General features: G+C 42.4%; 4 protein-coding genes across 4 annotated transcripts; 2 read left to right on the top strand and 2 right to left on the bottom strand.

Moving 5' to 3' along the window:
* The first annotated feature begins 4,183 nt into the window (after window positions 1-4,183).
* Window positions 4,184-11,120, top strand: LOC112894598 (ubiquitin-like-specific protease 1D). Its single transcript, XM_025962362.1, has 14 exons — window positions 4,184-4,614; window positions 5,321-5,393; window positions 6,363-6,448; window positions 6,559-6,857; window positions 7,754-7,802; window positions 8,153-8,229; window positions 8,341-8,370; window positions 8,455-8,550; window positions 8,997-9,084; window positions 9,635-9,729; window positions 9,909-10,031; window positions 10,200-10,311; window positions 10,431-10,538; window positions 10,614-11,120. The coding sequence occupies exons 1-14, from the start codon at window positions 4,279-4,281 to the stop codon at window positions 10,806-10,808; spliced, it is 1,767 nt and encodes a 588-aa protein (XP_025818147.1). The 5' UTR covers window positions 4,184-4,278; the 3' UTR covers window positions 10,809-11,120.
* Window positions 11,121-11,210: 90 nt separating this feature from the next.
* Window positions 11,211-13,591, bottom strand: LOC112893716 (protein NUCLEAR FUSION DEFECTIVE 6, chloroplastic/mitochondrial-like). Its single transcript, XM_025961178.1, has 3 exons — window positions 12,908-13,591; window positions 12,699-12,823; window positions 11,211-11,656 (listed from the first exon to the last, which is right to left on the bottom strand). Exons 1-3 carry the CDS (start codon window positions 13,072-13,074, stop codon window positions 11,637-11,639), a joined length of 312 nt encoding a protein of 103 aa, XP_025816963.1. The 5' UTR covers window positions 13,075-13,591; the 3' UTR covers window positions 11,211-11,636.
* Window positions 13,592-13,861: 270 nt separating this feature from the next.
* LOC112893715 (pentatricopeptide repeat-containing protein At4g32450, mitochondrial) lies at window positions 13,862-17,077 on the bottom strand. The gene is made up of 2 exons (XM_025961177.1): window positions 16,810-17,077; window positions 13,862-16,394 (listed from the first exon to the last, which is right to left on the bottom strand). Exons 1-2 carry the CDS (start codon window positions 16,926-16,928, stop codon window positions 14,183-14,185), a joined length of 2,331 nt encoding a protein of 776 aa, XP_025816962.1. The 5' UTR covers window positions 16,929-17,077; the 3' UTR covers window positions 13,862-14,182.
* A 142-nt stretch (window positions 17,078-17,219) lies between these two features.
* Window positions 17,220-21,394, top strand: LOC112895850 (protein farnesyltransferase subunit beta). The gene is made up of 13 exons (XM_025963848.1): window positions 17,220-17,543; window positions 17,903-17,989; window positions 18,087-18,228; window positions 19,018-19,100; window positions 19,187-19,240; window positions 19,342-19,393; window positions 19,460-19,524; window positions 19,637-19,693; window positions 19,770-19,842; window positions 20,064-20,150; window positions 20,229-20,370; window positions 20,718-20,824; window positions 20,956-21,394. Exons 1-13 carry the CDS (start codon window positions 17,233-17,235, stop codon window positions 21,190-21,192), a joined length of 1,497 nt encoding a protein of 498 aa, XP_025819633.1. The 5' UTR covers window positions 17,220-17,232; the 3' UTR covers window positions 21,193-21,394.
* The last annotated feature ends 249 nt before the right edge of the window (window positions 21,395-21,643 follow it).

Genomic DNA, 21,643 nt, shown 5'->3' on the forward strand with positions numbered 1-21,643 from the left:
GCGGCCATACGTGACGTGCACGAACAATCAATAAGCGAGGCACCCGACGGCTCCTCCACGTCACACCGTACCAAGGACTTTGTGCGTGAGGACAGTGAACTTTCGTTTCATTTGGGAACATCTGGACCTGGACTGACGCGAGACCGGCCGGTCGTCCCTGTTGGCCGCCTAAACTAAACTCGGCGATCAATCACATGACGAGTGCGTGCGCAAGCGAGTCAAACAGTTCGGCACCGCGACCTGCGGACAGGGCCAGACCACCGCTGACGTGGCAGCTGGCCGGTCGCCCGAGGATGTGTGTGTCATCGAGTGCTAGGATTAGGACACTAGGTCATCCTTTTCACACCAGGCCACGAGATCTGCTTAAACTAGTGAGGGCGTGCTAGTAGTGACCAAGCGTGCCACACTACACTCCCGCGCAGGATTCTTTTATTCGTGTGCAACTTGCTTGAGCTGCCACCCTAGAGGCACTTGCGGCGGATGCATGATGCCCGCGCGGTGACCCGTTGCTCGGAGCATGTTTGGTACAGCGGCGTGGAAGCTACTAACTAGATGGCTAGATCCAGCCTCCAACCTCCGGTTTTTTTTTTGTACCCTTGACTCGGTCAAGTCAATAACTCAATATGTTATAAAAAAAGTCAATAACTCAACATCAATATATAACAAGCTTTGAACTCATAGGACAGTAGAGAGGTACCAGAGAGTAAAATAGAGAGAGAGAGAGAGAGAGAGAGAGAGAGAGAGAGAGAGAGAGAGAGAGAGAGAGCGCGCGCGCGCGCGGGGCAGGTTGGCCGCACACGACAGGGCCCAACTTGAGGTTTTAGCCCAACCTGGAAACCCAACTTCTGGGCCTTTCCACTTTCCCCCACCTCACGCCGCCACCCGCCGAACTGTGAGATCTAATGGTGAACTGGAATTCAGTAAAATTCACCGATCACGATCACAAGGTCAGTTCTCAGGATGTGTAACAGAAGAAACGAAATACTCTCTCAAATTGATTGATACTTTCTTGGTGGCATCAATCAATTTCCCTTCTTTCGACGCAGTGGAGTGCGCTTGGAGCCTTCACGCAGTGGTGGAGCCCTGTAGGGGCCATAAAGGGCTCGGCCTCGCCTTGGCGCGCGAAATTTTTTTGAACAAAATGCAGAGAGCTCCGCAATCCATTCAATATATAAATCCAGATGCAGTCCGCTCAACACATAAGTACATGTGTCTCTCTGATATACTTATATTTTGTTAACTATAACCTACCTAGTCATTAGTAGTTCATGAACCAAAATTTATTTCGATAAAACTTTTGTATATATTAGTTTCTATATTTTAATTCACTCTCCACCGCTTCTTGGACGATTATGTCATTGGGCCATCTTTTCCACGCCGCTAGACTCCATGAAATCTGCTTTAAGCTAGCGACAAACAAGAAGCCAGGTACGGCGCTCGTGATGCCGTGTCATTCTTTTACGTGCAACGTGAACTCGAGCTGCCAGCCAGCCTGGGGGCATGCACCTGCGGGGAAGCCGTCATCCTCCTCTCGCCTTAGGGTTGGCAACGGGTCGGGTTCAGGTCGGGTAAAGCAAATACCCGCCCGCGAGCGTACCCGCGACAGCAGGCTGGACCCGACCCGAATCGTACCCGCGGGTACAAAATCCTACCCGTACCCGTACCCGACGGGTATCGGGTACCCGTCGGGTATGACACAAACAGCAGTTTATATAGCAGTTTATACAACAATTATGCATGTGCCATGTATATACTTTCAAAAAAAATTCTGCATATATACAATTGAAATTTATGGCTGCCCATCAGCCCACAATTCACACAAGAGACTTATAATGTATGGGCTGTCTGAGGCAGTGGTCCACTGGGCTGTTAGCTTTATGGGCCAAAAAAAATATGCACAGTACTATTCGGGTACCCAACGGTTACCCACGGGTAAGAAGTGATACCCGCGCCCGACCCGAATTGAACTCGGGTCGGGTACGGGTACTGCCCGCGGGTAGATTTTCGTGCCCGAACCCGTACCCGACGGGTCGGGTACCCGATGGGTACCCGTACCCGCGGGTAAAATTGCCATCCCTATCTCGCCTCCACGTTGCATCTTGCAGGCATGATGCCACTTTGCGAGCACGCTGGCCTGCTGAATGGAGCATGCTTGAAATGAAAGAGGTACTACTAGCTAGACGGCTAGATCCAGCCGCCAATCTGTGTGTCCATACTTCATCTGTGGTAGGCTCGTCGTGTAACTTCACCGCAGCCAGGTTAATCGATACAGGGAGTCAGGGAGGGAGGCAGCGATCGGCAGGGATCCAGATTTTGTACCCTTGTACTAGCAGGGGCACACGGACACTGTAGCAGCAAAACGCTAGAGCGCAGAAGGGGGCCTGCGGCAGGCTGGGCCGTGTGGGGGCCTTTTTTCCGTGATAAGAAGATATAGACAGGCCCAACCTAAGGCCTTTCCACTCCAGATTTTGGCCCAAGTAACACCCTGCACGTTTGCTATTCTTTCTTTCTCTTGACACGTCACCTGCCGATGAAAAGAAGATGATGATGGCGGCCAGGGCGGAGCCACAATTTGAGTTGGACCCGGGCTACACCAATGAAAATTGATCTAATGTATGAGTTATATGGACATAATTAAAGATGCATAGGCTAATTTTCACTACTCACCACATGAAGATTAATAGAGTTTTGAGGCTGGACCCGGGCTGCAGCACCCCCAGTCCGGGTCCTAGGTCCGCCCCTGATGGCGGCCTTAATTCTTGAAACATTTTCCGGTGAACGCGAGTAGTACACGTGCTAGGTCTAGAATTCAAACTGCAATGAATAGATTCTACACGTAAATTTATGGTTTCGAATTAATAATTTTATGGAGATAGGCGACATGAACTTTACATCACAAACATATTTTACAATCTTTTGCCATTATTTTATTTGGTCTGAAGCATTTGATATGATATGGTTAGGCCGTTGAGATAAAAATAATAAAAAAGATATTAAAATGTTTGCTATGATGCAGTCCATGCATAACTTTTTGTACATAAATATGGAATTGCGAAGTTGTTGATAGGATGCCTCCATCTTACGATGCAGGGGTAGTTAAAGCATGCCCCGAAAATAAAATTGGAGTAGTTATTTATTAAAGGTGGCGGATTTAATTCTCACTCACTAAAGACTCACTAAAGATCAAGACTTATATCTCATTAATTATAGCTATTTTTTCAGCAGTATGCGACACTTCAATACGAGGGTGCATTGATTTTCTGGTGCAAGATTTGCCCGCCCCATCTTGCCCTCAATTTGGCGCGAAAATGAACCGGCATGATCTCAAACGGATCCCATGTCTTGCCGCTGCAGGAGCTAGAGCAGAAGGGCCAGATTTGGAGAGACGCATGACAATAAAATTCCAGACGTGAGATAAGGGAGAAGTACCCAAATCTGATATATTCCTTTGCAAAATTAGCTGGCGATAACACATTTCCCTCTCCAGCAGTAGTATTTTTTTTAGAAAAAAATTTACTCCATTCAACAATTCACTTTGTCCGCTTATCCTTCTAAACAAAATTTAGGTTTAATTTACTCCCCCAACAATTCCAATTAGTCCAATCTACCCTCAATGATATTTCTATTTTTTATTTCTCCGTGTATAAATTGAATTTTAAGTTCAAATTTTGTGAGTATATAGGGAACATGATGTCATATGTTAAAAAACACATTAAGAATATTTTATAATTATTTTTATAATCTGGAAACATTTAACATGAAATTTATCAAAAAATACAGTTTTGCATGAAAAATATTCATAAAAAGTTATAATATATTTTTCTAACATAGGGCATCATATTATAAGTTACATTGTAAAATTTAAAGTTCAAATTCCACTTGTAAGTGGAGAAATAAAAAAGAGAAATATTATTAGAGGGTAGATTAGATCAATTGAGATAGTTCTGGGTAATAGCTCGAGCCTAAATTTTGTTTAAAATATTAAATGGATAAAGTGAATTGTTGAGAGAAGTAAAATGAATTTTTTCTTTTTTATCATAAAGTAGGAGCACACACACCTGCACCAGCAACGCAGCACGGCTACGATCGCCAGGAAGAATTGAACTCCCAACTTTTCCGTTCTTCCGACTCCCCCACTTCACGCCGCGTCTCCTCCCTCCGACCCTCCCCTCCCACAAGCCCACACCCCTGTTCGAAAAACCCTCCCCCCCGTCCCGTTCGATCGCCGAAACGGAAGCCTCCCCCTGTCCCGCGCCCACCCGCCCGGCGGCCGCGGCAATGGCCGCGCCGAAAGGTGGGATGATCATCGATTGGCAAGCGATGGACCCCAACTCCCCCGCGGCGGAGTTGGAGGTCGTCGGCTCTCTCTCTCTGCCCTTCACGCCGCATCGCCCGGCGGCGGCGAGCGCCCACCGCGACAGCGATGATGGCGGGGGCGAGGTGGAGTTCTCGGACAAAACCGATCAGGAACTGGGGGCGAAGATTAGATTTTGGGAGGGGGAGTTGCAGCAGGGTGTACTCCGGAAGACGGAGGATAATGGTAAAAAGATGCGGGCACTCGTCGGCCGGATGAAGAAGGAGTTTGAACGCCGGATAGCCGATAGGCAGAGGAAGGTGAGCAAAATCTGGGCTTTGCGCAATCATATAGGGTTCGAATCCGTGTACTTTTTCCCCCTTTCTGTTTTGGGTTTGGTTGTATAAAAGGCTTGAATCATGTGTTAGGATGTCCGATGGATTTCCCTTACTGACAGTTGGGTCGGTGATTTGGCTGCATGAATCATGTGCTAGATGTCTCATGGATTTCAGAGTTGTGGGGTTTAGTGTTAAGTTTTGGGTAAAAGTTGGGTTTTTAGTTGTTTTCAGGAAATGCCATTACATATCAGTGTAGTGGATGAAGAAACAAGATCATCCTAGGAGGAGATAGGTGTTTTTTTTCATTAACAAGAAATAGCCATTCAAACTGGAGATGACATTTTACTCCTCACCAACTGAGCTTAGTTCCTCACAGTAGATAGAAATGAGATGTTGTTGTATCTGATCCACAAAAGCATAATATATATATTTTTGCTTAGAGAGATCTAAGCGATAGTGTTATCAGTTAGCAATTACATATTAAGTGGATACATAAGCAGCTTTCTTCCCATGATGATGTTTGCTTGGACTTGAAAGCAGAAATTTTGTCTTTATGATCACAAAAGTATTTTTTTTGAAAGACTCTGCAATTACATGTTGGGTTTTTCCTAGATTGCACCAAATACATCCCTATTTTTAGCATATTTCATTTGCACCAATGCATTACGTTTCCTTTTCATTATTTTAGGATGACACAGTTCGGAGACAGGCAGTGCAAGCTAAGTCTACCTGTGGTAACGGGGGAAATGTCTATGACTTCAGTAAGATTTAAGCATTTATTTGTTGGTTCTGGTCCGTTTCTTTTTTAGGCCTTGTTGGTTATCTTCCTTATAACCATTGCTCGTCATTAATAAGGCCAGATGGACATACTGTTTTGTCGTGGGTTTATGATCTCAAATGCTTAGTGTTGTTAGGATAACAAAAGAGCATCCATGCATTTTGTGTCTCTACTGCAATCATGGTTAGGTAAAAGGAGGCATACAAGTCTGTTTTTAACCAACATGGCACTGTACTTTGCAGTTTCCATGTTATTCTGCTTTGATTAGTTATCTGCCACTTGGCAGATTTTGACATCTGAAAGGTAGAAACTGAAAGCGGTAATTTAGACATATGTCATCCCTAACGCCCTATACAATAACCTTGCAGAAATGTATCCTAGTTCTATTAGAATGCACACTATTGTAGTGTGGCCATTTGGCACCTGCTGACTGAGATAACTAACTGAACATTTGGTGGCATATCTGTCTAAGTGTGGCACCTCTCAGATATGCCCAAGCCTCAAACTTGTAAGCAACTTCACCCTAAAGGATAGGAAATAGAAGTGGATACACTTGACAGAAGTGATCATCTCATTATATGCTACTAGAACACACAGTAGAGCTCATGGGAGTTATATCTTCCTACTTCATTTCAGGGGATGGAATAAGTGTTTTTGTCTGTGTAAGAGGTCAACAATCTACCTTCTGCTTGCTGGATCACTGCAAATTCATAAATATCATGAGTTCAATAGAACTGTACAAACTTCTAGATCTGCCTGCTTTATACTTTGAATCTTTGTGTTGAGTAGTTCAGCTGATCTGTAAGGATCACCGCTTATTTGTTATGTCTTATGGTGTTGTTAAATGAACACATTTTAGTGTTGGCTACTCCAATCCTCCTTTTTGTTGCCTCCTGTCCGGAGGAAGTTTGTTCTTGTGCAATCAGTCATACTGTTGGCCTTTCTTTCGCAGATCATGATGATGAAGTTTTGGACAGTACGGCTGGCAAATACTATAAGAAATTAAGTTGTACTTCATCTACAAAGACATATACCCAGGCACGCCTTTATAACTCCGCAAGTTTTAATGATATGTTTTTCAAATATTCTTTTTTCTTAAGATTTACCTTTCTACAGACGTTGTGACTACCTCTACTGATTGTATTTAGGTTAAGGGCGCAGCATGTAAAGAAGGAAATTCTTTAAGCCATGCCAAATGTGCTTACCCTGTCATGGGCCCAAAGAAAGATGGTCTAATAGCAAAATATTCAGTGAATCATCAACTGAAAACTTCTGCACGTCTCCCAAAGAGTACAGATTGTGAGCTTTTAAATACGGATATTGACACAACAAAGAAATCAACTTTAAGGAGCTGCACCACAAATCCTCAGGAAAATAACACTCTCGACTCAAAGGGCATATGCACCAAATTTCTTGAAGAAAATGCCACATGTGGTAGTAACAGGAGGTATGTACACCTTTTTCTTGGTCCACTTTCTTTTTGCTTTTCATTTTTATATTCTTCTGTATCAACCCGTTTGTGTTTGCCAACTGTAGATGTTTTACTTTATCCTTGGTGTATTGCATTTGCTCCAATGTTTGTCCTTTTAATCTCTCCTGTTTCTTTCCTTTGTTTATTCTTACTGTTCACGCTTGCACTGGGTTTATCATTTACAAATTTTCCCTCCCTTTCCTCTTGTAATTCATTTATCTATCACTAAAATTGAATCACTGTGCCCCAAAGTTAGTATCTTCTCTCATGTTCAATAACTGTCTCAGATTCTCATTAGAAACAAGTTTTGGTGGGAATTCCATCTTTGGTGTGTTTCTTTTCTACTCTTATTTTGTAGACAAGGAGACCTTTTGTTTTTCCCCCAAGGTTATTGTAATCGGTGAATTCGAATAATTACCATTCATCTCATTGCATCTGTACGTGTTAAGTGCATTTATCTAAATGCTATATTTGTTCTGTAGTCAATAACTTGTTACAAACAAGCCAGGAAAATTGCTGGTAAATAGTTTGGCAGTGGTGCTGTAGCCTGCATATACTGTTATAGTGCCTCTTGTTCAGCCCTTTGGATTAACCTGATGGAGTTTGTAACCTTAACCCTATGGCAATTAGACTGCCATATCTTTCAAGTTCATTACTACAAGTGATACCTCTACTATTTACACCCTCTTTTCTTATTGCTTTTGTTGGGTTTCATCTCTAGTCTACCGCAACTTGCTTGGGACTGAAATGTGTTGTTTTTGTTGTTATCATTGTTATATGAATAATGAAGTGGCATCTTGATATATCATCGAAGTAGTACATTTCATAAAATCAATGTGTTCCTCTGACAAAAAGAAAAATCTCATTTGCAGGTCAAACCTTACAAAAAACAAGGCCTCCGCATCCTTTAAGTGTAAAAAGGTGAATGTGCTGGTTATTATTTTCCACTTACTGTGATTCTTAATATTAACTCCTGATGAATCAGTTGTATAAAACTATAAACAATATTTCGTATTACTCAGAGTTAGAATTTATGGTCTAATCTTATTAGTGCAGATGCATTTTTTATTATTTTATCCATGTGTAGTTTTTTCCTAACAATAAATGCAATGATCTAAATCACAGAGCTTTTTAAGTAAGAAAAGAAAACATAATAGAAAGAAAATCACAACTAATGTACTCTTGTATATTGGTTAATAATTGAGACTTCATTGATTTTGTCACAATTTTTGTTTTTGCTACACTTGCAAATTCAATTCTTCCCATTTCAGGATGTTGTTCTCTTGGATGATGATGATGATACAGAGCATGCTAGATCTGCTGCTGATGTTGAGATATCTAATAAACGGTGAGCCTGCAGTGATAGTATCTCTACATGTTACATTTTGTTGCTATCAGTTATAGTGTAAGATGGCGAGCTATTATAGATTGTTCCATTAATGAAATTGCGCTTGTGTAGGGATGAGTCAAAGATCTACTATCCTTCAAGGTCGGAATCATTTTTTGTTATTGAGGTATCTGTACATCGGGAGATTACCTCCATCCAGTCTGATATCCTTATACTTGTCGACAGAATTGATCCAGAAGCTGTTGAGCTGACTTACTCTGACATGAAATGTCTCGAACCTGAAGAATATTTGAAATCACCTGTTATAAATTTTTGCCTTCAGTAAGTAATCTTTTCCATTTTCTGTACTGTTTTTTTTTAATCTTCTGCTTTCTTCAGCATGCACGGCAGATCTGCGCTCATGCCTGTGCCCCCTGAGATTTCTTATAGTTTTTGGAATGTAAGACTTTAGATTCCACCTTTCTGGCTAAGCATCATTTTTGAAGCGAAGTATATTAACGTTGTCACTCAGCTTCCACAGGGAATAATTGGTAGCCTCAAACTACTTGATATGGCTTGACTTATCAAGTGGTTTGAGGAAAAAAAACCTACTTGATAACTTGCTGAAGTTCAATGACTGAGATGTGTGGAAGGTGTTCGTGACTTTACAACATTTCATACATTTATTAGAGCTGTTTCTTCCATGGTTTATAAATTCCAGTTATATCTGCCATGTTGGTTTCAATAATTGATATCTATTCACTCCAGCCTGACTATGGCCATGTCAGGTACCTCAAGAAATCAAGACATCGTGGAGACTTGTACATGTTTAACACATATTTCTATAGCAAACTTCAAGAAGCACTATCCACACTGGTATGGTTATTATGTTTCCATCCTATATTGATTGTTTCCAAACTCAGAAACACCACATCCATGCCTTTCCAGCTTGATATGCATGAGTTGGCTTAATGTGATAATTTCATTGTACCCCATAGAAAAAGAAGTCATGTTTTTGGTATGTTGCACTGCAGTCAAGCATTGTGTTTTAAATGCGCCATATCATCCTTTGCAGGTTGAACTATAGTACTATACCATCAGTTTGACCTTTTTGACACATGTAAAGTAAAATATGCAGTAGATGAATTCTTAGTGCACAGAATCGAGATAATTTTTCCTTATCGTGAACAGTGTTCCTATCACACATTTCCAAGAAACTGTATAAGATGCCTTAATGGTCCTTAGTAATTTGGAGGATGAATCCACAAAATTGCAAACTCTGGTTAATTTTAAATTCCTTTAATCTTGAAAGCAGGAAATCTGCAGTTTGCCAAAAAAAATTTCATGTCATTTTCTTTGGAAACGGAGCCTATTTCTTTTTTTGCAAACTGGTTCAATCATTCCCTCACCTACACCTCTGTTTTAGGGTGACCGTGACTCACAATTCAGCAAGTTACGGAGATGGTGGAGAAATGTAGATATTTTTAAGAAAGCATACATAATTTTGCCGATTAATGAAATGTAAGTTGCTTCTCGGGATAATACTTAAGTATGAAAGGGCAAGCTTTTCATTTGCTTCTCAGCAAGAAGGATTACCTTTGTATATAGTTGACGGATTATGGTCAACAGTTAAGAAAGAAAGTTTTGGTATACCATGTCATCATATTTAATGGATATTACATTATGGTCATGCAAATTAGGATGCACTGGAGCTTGATCATTGTTTGCATGCCTACAAAAGAGGGAGATTCAGGGCCAATTATGCTTCACTTGGACTCTCTTGGGCTTCATAACAGTCAAAAGCTTTTTGACACAGTTGCGAGGTATCTAATCATCACTGATACAATGCTAAGAGTTTGGTTTTGATCCCAGTTCTGTAGACTTTAAGAATGGAGCTAGTAGTCCGTGTTACAAAGCTTATAACTCCACTTTTCCAACTGTAACCTATTGTCAGTCTCGCTGCAACTTTCATGAGTTTCATATTATTACAGATATCTTGAAGCAGAATGGCGGCATCTACGGAAGGATTCTTCTTATGATATTCCATTTTCAGGGATGATATGGAAGCGTCTTTCAAGAAATATAAAGGGGGAAAAGGTTGAGGTAAGAAGCCTGGAATTCTAGTTATAGTTCTCCAAGTACTTGTTATGACTGCAACAACTCTTGATTGCATTTAGTTTTTCTTTGATGTACCTTGCCACTCTCTATTTTTCATCTGCCAGGTGCCACGTCAGCGTAACGAGTATGACTGTGGCCTCTTTATGCTTCATTACATTGACAAGTTTATTCAAGAGGCGCCAGAGAGGTTTACAAAAGAGAGTCTTGGCATGGTACAAGTTAGATTGCTCCATTATTTTTGTTTACTTAACATGCTGATTCCTGATACTAATGCCTATCTGGCTTAGTTTGGACGCAAATGGTTCTGCCATGAAGAAGCTTCATGGCTACGAGAGGGGGTACGGGCACACCTGTTCGATTTATTTCAGAGTGCGGAAGAGGATGATGGACCATCAGAGCCAGAGTGGCATCCAGGCGATCATTCTGAAGGAGAAGACAAGGATGCGGACACAGTCATGGCTATAGCACTTGAATCTGACTGACAAATGAACGGCACGTTGCCTCCTCTTTCCAGCGACGTGGGGATCGGTGAACTCTGATCTTGAGATTTTCAGCAAACACCGGCTCTGTACAGCTTGGAGAGCTTCGCGTTGGATCAGAGATGCTATGCTGCCGCTGAGGGCGCGAGTGCGCTGCTCCATAATTATGCTGTTTTGGTCTTTTGGATATGGAGCGTTGGAAAAGAGGGCACCAAGTTGGTTTCCCTCTCGTTTAACCCTCGTTCATTCAAAGTGAACTTGGGCGGTGGAAATGTACAGTGTAAAAATTATGCTTTAGGCATGCAAATTGCAAATGGAATCTATCTCTGCATACTTTCAGTTGACTGCTGTTCCAATAGCCTGTTATCATGTAAAGAGCGCATAGATCAGAATAAACATTATATCTTAGATTGCAACGAAGCGTCCGAACTGCAATTGCGCACGAACAGGTAAATATCATTCTCAAGCAGTCAGGAAGCCTACAGATTCAATCGAGAGAAGCAGAGAACTCTGGAGGACAAAAGGTTGGCACTAAGCTAGAACTTGTATGGTCATGCTGCGAGACATAACTTTGCACTTCTGATTGATGTCAGGATGTCACACTATAATCCCGTGCCACACTCAAAACAAGAAAAATTGATAATTCGGTTGATATAATGGAAAATGAGATAGCTAGCACATGAGACCTTAAGTTTTAGGCTGCGAATTTTAGTTCAGATCGCATCAGCAAAAGTCCAAATGGTGAATTCCAAAAGGCATGCAGCTACTGTTATTGGAATCCTGTAGCAGAAAGGCGAAAAAACAGTCTCTTGGGATTGAAGCACCTTCCTGTTATAGAGGCGTAGCAAATCCTGTGGAAGCAAACCAGAAAAAACAAAGGATTAGAACAACAAAGCAGACAAATGGGATGAATGGAAACTTGTTAGAAATACACAGAAAACAGTGGTCCAATGTTGAACTAAAACTGCTGCTTCTAAGCAGTTCAAGGGTAGTGCTCGCTGAATATAATTTACTGAGGTACTAAACACGACTTGCATCTTTAAAACACAGGCTTATTTAGAGTAGAATGGAATCATTCGGTAAGAAAATATAATTTCATCTAAGCGATCCAAACAACATTGTGCCCAAACTACAAACTGCCTGTAACAATAATTTGGTCTTGTAGACACCTTAAATGACCTTTGAATATAATTTATAGATATATAATTGTTTCAGGATCTCAGCAAATAAAATAGCCAATCTTTATTAAGTGAAAACACTCAGGTGGGGAAATGTGCCAATGCATAAATAGCAATTGTATGAAAGGATAAAGATGATAACAATAGTCATGAAACATTTATTTTGGTAAAAACACTATTTTAATAAAGGACATAGCAATGATCTGAACTTAGCCAAATGATATTGTCAGGACACTAAATGAGTTACACCACAAACAGTAACATGTGACTAAGTGCATCCTAACCGTTGTGGCAATAATTTTTTGTTAGGAAATGACATACAAAGAACTAAGAAAACAGATGCAGATTATAACAAAGTTCTTCGATCCCATCCACCAAAGATTACTACTAAAGAGGCAGCAAATCAAGCATTTTGATATAATTTTAGACACTGTCACACACATAGCACTAGCCAGTAGCCTATTTTAACACAATACTTCATTACTATTTACTTGTACTTCAGGCATACTTCCATTCATATCTGAAGTTCCCTCGATTTCTAGCCTATCCTCGAATACAGGGGCGGAGTATCCAAACTGAAGGGAAGAACATATCAGATTCCAATCTGATCCATCACGGTTCATTCATTCGAACTCTTTCTAACTCTCTACCCTGTCTCGATGGCATGCATCATTTACGGGACAGAAATGGAGCAAACAGAGTGAGGTAAATTTACCTTCGGAGAGCCAGCCCCAAGAGCCAGGCTTAAGCCCGAGCATGGAGGTGAGCAGCGCCGACGCCGTGGCGCTGTGCATCGGCATCAGCGAACCCTGCACGCAGCCGAGCGCCGCAACCGGCACCCTGCACACAACCAGCACACCGAATCTGAGCCAAGGATCAGAACAAAAATAGACCACGGGAGATTCAGAAGCGCCGCCAGGCTACCTCGAGATCACGAGGCGCCGGCGAGAGGCGCGGGGGAGAGACGCGGCGGCCAGCTCCGGAGACCGAGACGCCGCCTGGCGGGAGAGCGTCGCTGAGAGGGTCGACGGGGAACCGGAGCGCAGTGCCGCGAGGGCCCGCCGCGCGCCGCCACCAGCCGCCGCCGCCATCGATGTTGCGGTCTCCGCTAAAACCCTTGTCGGGCTGCTGGCAGATGCGAGAGGATGCCGCCGAGGGGCATGGTGGACCTGGTCTATAACACAACCTGTGGACGCCTTGCCGTCTGCAGGTAGGAGTAGCAACTAGCGCTACTGCCGACGATTAGTTTAAATCTACTAGGGCTACTCCATGCGAAGATTTGAGTAAATCAGAGATACTACATGTGGCTTCAAAAATTTGGCCTTGCACGGTAGCATAGCTTACTCGTATTTTGTAGGGTTTTACAGTTTCTATTTGACGGTGCTCATTCTAGTTCCACGTTTAGAACATAAGATTTCTTAACCTCTGTAAAATCAAAGAAAAATTGATGTGAAAACCATTCGTTCGGAAGTGGCTAGGTTTTCAAAACCGCAAGGGGGGAGTTCCCCGGGGAAGCAGTCACGCAACTTTGTTTCTTAGGTTTCGATATTTTTCATCAAAGCGAGCCAAACAGAATAGGAAGCATTTGAAGGCAAATACATAACCTTTTCTTATCTGCTTCTCTAACTGCAAAATACTCAAATCCGTTCCAAATCATAGGTTATTTTAGTTTTTTTTAGATATATATAGATTTTGCTATTCACCTAGATATACGCTATGTCTGGATTCATAGTAAAAACTAATGTATTAGAAAAGGTAAAATAATTTTTATTTTGAAACAGAGGGAGTAGGCTCCAGGGCCAAAGGCATAACCTAAGCCAGAGCTGAAAGCCAAGCAGGCATATGAATCACACCCATGGTAGCCAGGCAATGTGTACAGAAAGAAGTTAGAAAGCTCTGTAGTCAATTAGTCATCTGAATCAGAGTCCACTTACCACCAGGGGTTCGTAACCATGTACACTCAAACTGTTTATTTTGCTGTGACAAGTAACAAATTAGGGATAACAGCAGTTAAAGAACGTTTCAGGCCTGTAAACGCATGAACAGAAAAGCAGAATACTAATAAGGGCCTAAATTACACCAATGACAGCATACATGTCCCTGATATAAAACTAGTGGTTACCTAAATGTTAGATAGGCAACAGCCCACAGTACTCTTGCTCCCATCAAAATTAACAATGTCGGCTTCTAATATCTTGTTTACCAATAGTCTTTGCAAGAGCAGACACCATTTTCAAAATGGTGGAACCTCTTTGCATCCCTTGCAATGATCAGACGGCCAACAAGTTTTGAGATTATCTTGAAAGCCGTGTGACAATCTCCACAGGAACGAAGATTCTTTATAACCCGAATGGGAGAACGAACAGCGCTTGTTATAAGACCATAACTGATAGCCAGCCTCTCGCTGTGAGCTAGCAAAGCTTCCTCTTTTGTTTCTTGATCAACGTCGTGAAGCACGAACCGGGTGTCAGCAATATATCCAGCTTCCTTCATATGAGCTGACAAGTACCTCAGCTCTTCATAGATCTTATGGGTGTCAGGGTGGGATCGATCTCCAGCTCTATATTCGTGGACCTTGCTCCTAGCTTCAGCCACACTAGCCTTTTTCCTTTCCTTTTCCTTTGCAAGGTCTGAAGCGTCGACAGGGAAAAGACCCATTTTGGACTGTTCATTCAGCCTAGAAGAATCCAAATGTTCTATTATTTGAGCGCAACGATCTCCAAGCTCTAAGAAGCCATTAAGTCGACACATGTTCATCAAATTTTCCCAGACCTCAATGCTTGGTTCCACAGGCATCCATTCCACAAATTCATGAGCTTCAGCAATGTAGCCCGACTGCCCAAGCATACTAACAATACTGGCATAATGTTCCATGGTAGGAATTATACCAAAATCCTTCTGCATTGCTTCAAAATGCAACATTCCCTCATCAACAGATCCCATAATTCCACAGGCCAGGAAAATATGCGTGAACATGACATGATCTGGCTTATCCCCTGTCTGCTTAAACTGATCGAAAAAATCAGTTGCTTCTTCACCATGACCATTTTGCACAAAACCTGATATCATAGTGTTCCACGAAGCCAAGTTATGATGATCCATAGTACTGAAAAGCTTCTTAGCATCTTCCATTGAACCGCACTTAGCATACATCTCCAAAATTTTGTTTTGAACATCTGTGTCCACAGTAATTGATGATTCAGATATCTGACTATGTATTACTCTTGCTTCTTCAAGAGCAGTTGCATCACCGCATGCTTGCATCAATCTAAAGTACTGATAAGCATGTAGCACAGTTCCATTTTCCTGTAGCAAAGCCAGAACCTCCATCGCTTCTTTTACATTGCCATCTTCACATAACTTCTCCAGTTCTTCAACAGTACCTTTGTGTTTGCTGCTGACTTCGTTAGATACTTCAGAAGGTGAGCTATCATTTGAAGGGTTGCCAGGCAGTGGTTGATAATATACGCCACCTTGATGAGGGGCACTGTTCAAGTGATTCCCAAATGATGTAGTAGGTTGAACATGTGAATGTTTTTCTTGATGAATTCCATTAGGGAGGCGTTGCACATCTGTATTTAGGTACATGGAATATACTTGAGTGCTCCTTGTGTCAACTTGGCTAGTGACATAAGGGCTCTGATTTGCTTGTGGAGCATTATATCCATAATTGCTATTGCTGCCTTGCTGAAACCCTGTAACATGCTCCTTATTGAAATGAGTTGGATTTGCATACTGGGAGGTTGGATTACCAGGTCTATCTGGATAACCGCCCCTAGATCTATGATCAACATATTGCTGTTGCTGAAAGACTTGCTGACCATTTCCAACTGAGTTTGGACCTTGTCCTGAAGGACCATATCCATACTGCGCAGTAGTAGCTCCCTCTCCTTTATAGGTCTTCCGGTTACTTTGGGTGTTATATCCAGAGTCATATGTACCATATCCATTAGGATGATGATAAGTTTGCCCTTTACCATACCCAGCTGGGGTACTTTTACCATATCCATACTGCTGATGGGCATTTGGAAGATGTCCACCAAGGCTTTGCTGGCTGTATGCACTACTAGTTCTATAATAAGGTTGTGTTGCATTATATCCAGGTTGCTCATTATTTGCTCTTGCACCACTATGTGTCTGATTCTGATTACTGTTTGGAAAGCCATACGATGCACCACTTCTGTATGGTTGCTCGGAACTACCACCAATATTCACACCACTTGTGGAACCAGCTGAATGGGCATCTCTCTTAAGCTGGTGGTCGAAGTGATTTGAACGGGAGTTCCCATAGGACCTTGCGTTGTTTTGTCCCCACTCGCGGTGATAGTCTTCATCAGTACGTTCAGATGCAAGGTTGCCAGCTGCTCGATGTGGAATCCAAGACTGCACACAACTTCTTTCAGCTGGAAGCCTGCACGATGTAAGAAACGTGTTTTCAGGATGACAAGCAATTGGAATATTTTAGGAGCATCATTGCTCGGATCAGGTAAGTACTGAAGCTATAGATTAGTAACAAGCATTTTTTTTGTGTGTGTGGGTGTTGGGGGGGGGGATGAGCTTCATATTTTGCATTTCATGTTCTAATTGGACCTCAATGAATTGCAGCAAGACTATTGGCTATTAGGAAAAATGGAAATATCTGCGATTTGTTTTCTTTCATATATATAAAAGAACTTAACGACTCTGTTCTTAGCAAACGAGCAAAAGTTCGCAGAGAACCAAATAATGAGCAGATCTCACAACTCTAGGTAAGAGAAGATACAAATAAGATTGGCAAAAGGAATAGCAAGGCGGGTTCAACGAGACACAGAGGAAGCGTGGAGTACCTGGGCGGCGAATCCGCGAGCCGGTACGGGGGGACAGGCGTTGCCGATGCCGCGATCGCGCCGCGAGGGGAGTAGCGGGCGGCGAGGAGCGCCCTGCGCGCTCCGACCATGGCGGCCATCTCCTTGCGTCCCTCTCTCGGCGCGCTCCCTCCTGCTCCCGTGTGTCTTGCTCGCTAAAACCCTCGCGAAGGCAAAGGCGGCGGCTGAGCTCCCCCTAGCCGCCAAGCAGAAGCGCTGCCCTGTGAGGTACTCGGCCGTGCGTTGCTGGTGTGGCTGGGGAATGGGGTGGCGCCGTGCGTGCCGGGTGGGTGTTGGCGGAATTCAACCGGGCCGAGTAACATTATCTGGGCCGGCCCAACCCAACGCGTTAGTTGGTTAGGAGGAGGAGGAAGCGTCCGGGTCCACCACGACGGCACATGCCACATGGTTCGCCTGCTAGGAGGAGGATCCGCGCGGCGGCCGCAGCACACTGCTCGCAGCCGAAACCGCAGGCCGCAGCAAGCGAGAGCCCAGCCAAGCGGCGGCGACCCGCCTCCGACTCCGGCCCCCGCCGCCGCGCCCATGGCCTCCTCGCCGCAGCCGGCGCCTCCCACCGGAGGCGACCCGGCGGCGCCGGCGGATCCCGAGCTCCCCAGGCTCACGGTGACGCAGGTGGAGCAGATGAAGGTGGAGGCCAGGGTTGCCGACATCTACCGCGTCCTCTTCGGGGCTGCGTCCAACACGAAATCCATCATGTGAGCATCCCCTAGAGCACGGCTCGTTTTCGTACTTCTGTTTGCACCGATAGTTGAGTGGCGGATCTCTAGGCATGGATTTGGTCTGGGGATTGGATAATTTGATAGACTCTAGCTTCAAATCGCTAGTTCGCCGACAACTTTACCTATTGCACCGGCATAGTTGAGGGCGGCTGCGTTCCTGATTTGGTTGCTTTGCTAAAATTATTGCTTACATAAGCATGATGCTGCCAGTTTATGTGTTGTGTGCTAGCGTCTTTGAGGAATGAGAATACACAAACACTCGCCTGAGCTTTGAGATTACCATGTTTGCTGCCTCCTCGTCCTGAGCTTTGGTTATTGAGTTGTTTTCTGTGCAGGCTAGAGCTGTGGCGTGATCAGCATATCGAGTACCTGACACATGGGCTGAGGCATCTCGGGCCAGCCTTTCATGTTCTCGATGCCAAGTAATGCTTCTACATCGTTTAGTTCTATTTCAGGACATTCTGGGGAATTTGTACCACTGATGCATAATTGTTCTCGTATTTTTTTTAATTGATACAGTCGTCCATGGCTGTGCTACTGGATGGTTCATCCACTTGCTTTGTTGGATGAAGTACTTGATGATGATCTCGAGGATGATATCGTGGACTTCTTAGCTCGATGTCAGGATAAAGATGGTGGATATGGCGGTGGACCTGGGCAGGTTAGGTTCAACCCTAAAACTTTTTGAGCCCCACACTTTTTGACTGGATAATTTCTTCGAGTTTGCAATTTCCATTGATTTTTTAAAATAAGATTTAGATTTACGCAGTGCATGTATTAAATTTGAACATGTCCAGTGAAATGCTGAGGACAGAGATATTTGTTCAGGCATTCACATTAAATGCCTCTTTAGTTTGCCTGCTTGGAACAAGTTAAACTGACCTTTACATGTCCATGCAAATTTAAAAAAGAAATCTGCTGCTGTCAAATGATTAGAAATTTCAGAATAATGGAAATCTTTGTTTGTATGAAATATCCATCTATGCTTTGGTTTTGTATACTCTAAGGATATCTTTTCGATAGCAATTACTCCCTCTGTCCCAAAAAGAATGTCATACTAGTGTTGTCGTAAATCAAATTATCTTAAGTTTGACCAAGTTTATAGAGAAGAATATCAACATCTATGACACCAAATGGGTATAATATGAAAATATTTTTTATGATGAATCTAATCATACTTATTTGGTATAAAAAAATATTGGCACCTTTTTGTGTAAACTTGGTCAAACTTAAAATAGTTTAACTTTGGACAAAACTAGAATGGCATTCTTTTTGGGGCAGAGGGAGTACATTTTTAGGACGCTTTCATTTGTCCTCCTCTTCATATTTTTATTTATTAAACCTTTTTGCTACTGGATTTATCAAATTTGAGTTCATTGCTGTTGACTTATTGATGAGGATTAAATATAAAGGTTTTCTTTATGCATTCTTTTGCCCACCTCTTTTACAGTTGCCTCATCTAGCTACGACTTATGCTGCTGTAAATACACTTGTGACTATAGGGAGCGAAAGGGCACTGTCATCAATAAATAGGTAACTCTTATGGTTGCAACAACAAGATCTGCTTTACATATAACTGTACGAGTCATTTGGTTAGTGACATCTACCTTGTTGTTCAGGGATAACCTATACAAGTTTATGCTTCGGATGAAAGATGAATCGGGTGCTTTCAGGTACACATCCTATCGGCCTAAAAAATGGATGAAAATCACTAGTTTCTCATATATAGCTCGTCCTGAGCTGATGCCGGCCACTCATTTTTTCTTCACCATAGAATGCATGATGGTGGTGAAATTGATGTTCGGGCTTCCTATACTGCTATATCGGTGAGTTTTCTGTAGTCCTTCACGATTTCTTTGCAATTATCTGAGATATCCTCATGTTGACACTAGGTGGCCAGCCTCGTAAACATTCTCGATGTGGAACTGGCAAAAGGTGTTGGTGATTACATAGCAAGGTTCTGTTTGTTTAATACGACCGTCAATTTTTCAATTGCAAAAATTGTTGTTGCTTAGTTGCAGTCCCTTTTTATTGAATGATTGCTCAATCCATGTACCGTATGACTCCAGATGTCAAACTTATGAAGGTGGTATTGCTGGGGAACCTCATGCTGAAGCTCATGGTGGGTACGTTTCTGACTATTTCTGTTACTTTTCTAATTTATCTGTTTAGAACATTAAGTGAAAGCTGCTTTCTATAAAGGTACACGTTCTGTGGGTTGGCTGCTTTGATCCTGCTTAATGAGGCAGAGAAACTTGACTTGCCTTGCTTGATAGTAAGACAACCTCTTCCTCCGTCTTTATTTAGTTTTACTTCTACTATGATGTGTGTAGTTATGTGACTGACTTTATTGTTTTTAGACCATGAAGTCGTTCATTTAGGTCCTTTGGTTACTAAATGCACGAAATGTAGTTGATATGTATGTGTTTGGTGATAAAACATTTTTTTTCTATTACAATACCAATTGGCATTGCTGCTGACGACTTCACCACTTAGGACTGGGTGGCCTTTCGTCAAGGAGTGGAATGTGGATTTCAAGGACGAACTAATAAATTGGTTGATGGTTGCTACTCCTTTTGGCAGGTAATGGCTTTCTAAGGATATTCATTTATCTTTTCCACATGTTGCATTCCATATGACAGAAATATACTGTGTCACCAGGGTGCTGCCATTGCTTTAACACAAAAGCTAGTTATGATTATTGACGAGCAATTGAAATTATCATACTCCTGCAAAAAGCCATCAGGAGAGGATGCATGTGGCACTAGTTCATCTGGGTGCACTTCAGAAAAATCTTCCTCTGGTAAGACTCATGATTGTCCATATTTTTTTTCATGAAATGAAAATAGTAGTTTATTTTTTTGTTTATGGTAAGTTCAAAACTACTTTATTGTTCCTTGCCAACAAGAGAGAGGGAGGGCATACCATGCAGCAATGCACTTACAACTTAATCCGGCAATTTAGGCTGTATGATTGCTATTAGATTGGTGATCAAATTGTACCAGTAATCTATTTTTAGAACCTTGATCTACTTACTACAGATTAATGTCAATGTCTCATACTGTTTATACAATTTTGTGCATTTCAATGTCTTTATATGCTCCATTTTGTGTCACCGTTCTCATGTATTTTGCCTTTTCTTCCCCGAAGCTGTGGATTATGCAAAGTTTGGATTTGATTTTATTCAACGGAGCAACCAAGTTGGCCCACTTTTCCACAACATTGCCCTGCAACAATACATCCTGCTTTGTGCTCAGGTGAGATAAACTAATGCAATGCCTTTTTTCTGATATGCAGAGTTCTCACCAGAACATGAAATTTGTAATGCCGTGTTATCATTTAAAGTTTCCTCAAGTAACATCTGAATGCAACCACTTCTGTAAATCAGGTTCTAGAGGGAGGATTGAGGGATAAGCCTGGAAAGAACAGAGATCACTACCACTCATGCTACTGCCTCAGTGGCCTCTCAGTTAGCCAGTACAGTGCCACGACTGATTCTGATTCATGCCCCTTACCGCAGCATGTGCTTGGCCCATACTCCAATTTGCTGGAGCCCATCCACCCACTCTACAATGTTGTACTGGATAAATACCATACAGCCTATGAGTTCTTTTCACAAGAGTGATGGTCTGAAATTTTAGAGCAAATTTGGCTGGGGCAAATGTGTGATTGTATTGTTTGCACGGATAGGATTGGCCCCAAGTATTGTGACATTATATTTTTGGTATGCATACCTTAGTCATGTTCTATCAGGCTATTGTATGCTTGGTCAGTTGCATTGCCTGGTTTTGATGATCTTATCTCAATTTCGGTTACTAGTTTTTTTTTTAGTATTGGTGTATTGCCTGGTTTTGACTTTTGATTGCCTCATCTCAATTTCTGTTACTGGCGTTTTTGAGTATTGGTGCATTGCCTGGTTTTGATGATCTCATTTCAATATGTTACTGGTGTTTTTTGAGTATTGAAAAAAATCTATCATCGAAATGGGACGTAGATTGGAGTTAGAGTCGAGCCGTGTATATTTTACATACAATAGACTTGCATAGACCCTTGGTGTGGTACAATTGTACAAATGT

The sequence above is a fragment of the Panicum hallii genome, chromosome 5 (genome assembly GCF_002211085.1).
Source record: "Panicum hallii strain FIL2 chromosome 5, PHallii_v3.1, whole genome shotgun sequence".
NCBI classification, from domain to species: domain Eukaryota; kingdom Viridiplantae; phylum Streptophyta; class Magnoliopsida; order Poales; family Poaceae; genus Panicum; species Panicum hallii.

What these genes read in the sequence shown, in the direction of transcription:
- LOC112895850 (XM_025963848.1), top strand. Translation starts at nt 17,233, where the DNA reads ATGGTTCGCCTGCTAGGAGGAGGATCCGCGCGGCGGCCGCAGCACACT. An exon ending in CATGCTGAAGCTCATGGTGG is followed by an intron (nt 19,694 to 19,769) that starts GTACGTTTCTGA and finishes CTTTCTATAAAG; the next exon opens with GTACACGTTCTGTGGGTTGG. An exon ending in TTGACTTGCCTTGCTTGATA is followed by an intron (nt 19,843 to 20,063) that starts GTAAGACAACCT and finishes TTCACCACTTAG; the next exon opens with GACTGGGTGGCCTTTCGTCA.
- LOC112894598 (XM_025962362.1), top strand. Translation starts at nt 4,279, where the DNA reads ATGGCCGCGCCGAAAGGTGGGATGATCATCGATTGGCAAGCGATGGAC. An exon ending in AAGAAGCACTATCCACACTG is followed by an intron (nt 9,085 to 9,634) that starts GTATGGTTATTA and finishes CCTCTGTTTTAG; the next exon opens with GGTGACCGTGACTCACAATT. An exon ending in ATTTTGCCGATTAATGAAAT is followed by an intron (nt 9,730 to 9,908) that starts GTAAGTTGCTTC and finishes CATGCAAATTAG; the next exon opens with GATGCACTGGAGCTTGATCA.
- LOC112893716 (XM_025961178.1), bottom strand. Translation starts at nt 13,074, where the DNA reads ATGGCGGCGGCGGCTGGTGGCGGCGCGCGGCGGGCCCTCGCGGCACTG. An exon ending in CGGCGCCTCGTGATCTCGAG is followed by an intron (nt 12,824 to 12,907) that starts GTAGCCTGGCGG and finishes GGTTGTGTGCAG; the next exon opens with GGTGCCGGTTGCGGCGCTCG. An exon ending in TTGGGGCTGGCTCTCCGAAG is followed by an intron (nt 11,657 to 12,698) that starts GTAAATTTACCT and finishes TTGCTTCCACAG; the next exon opens with GATTTGCTACGCCTCTATAA.
- LOC112893715 (XM_025961177.1), bottom strand. Translation starts at nt 16,928, where the DNA reads ATGGCCGCCATGGTCGGAGCGCGCAGGGCGCTCCTCGCCGCCCGCTAC. An exon ending in CTCGCGGATTCGCCGCCCAG is followed by an intron (nt 16,395 to 16,809) that starts GTACTCCACGCT and finishes TACATCGTGCAG; the next exon opens with GCTTCCAGCTGAAAGAAGTT.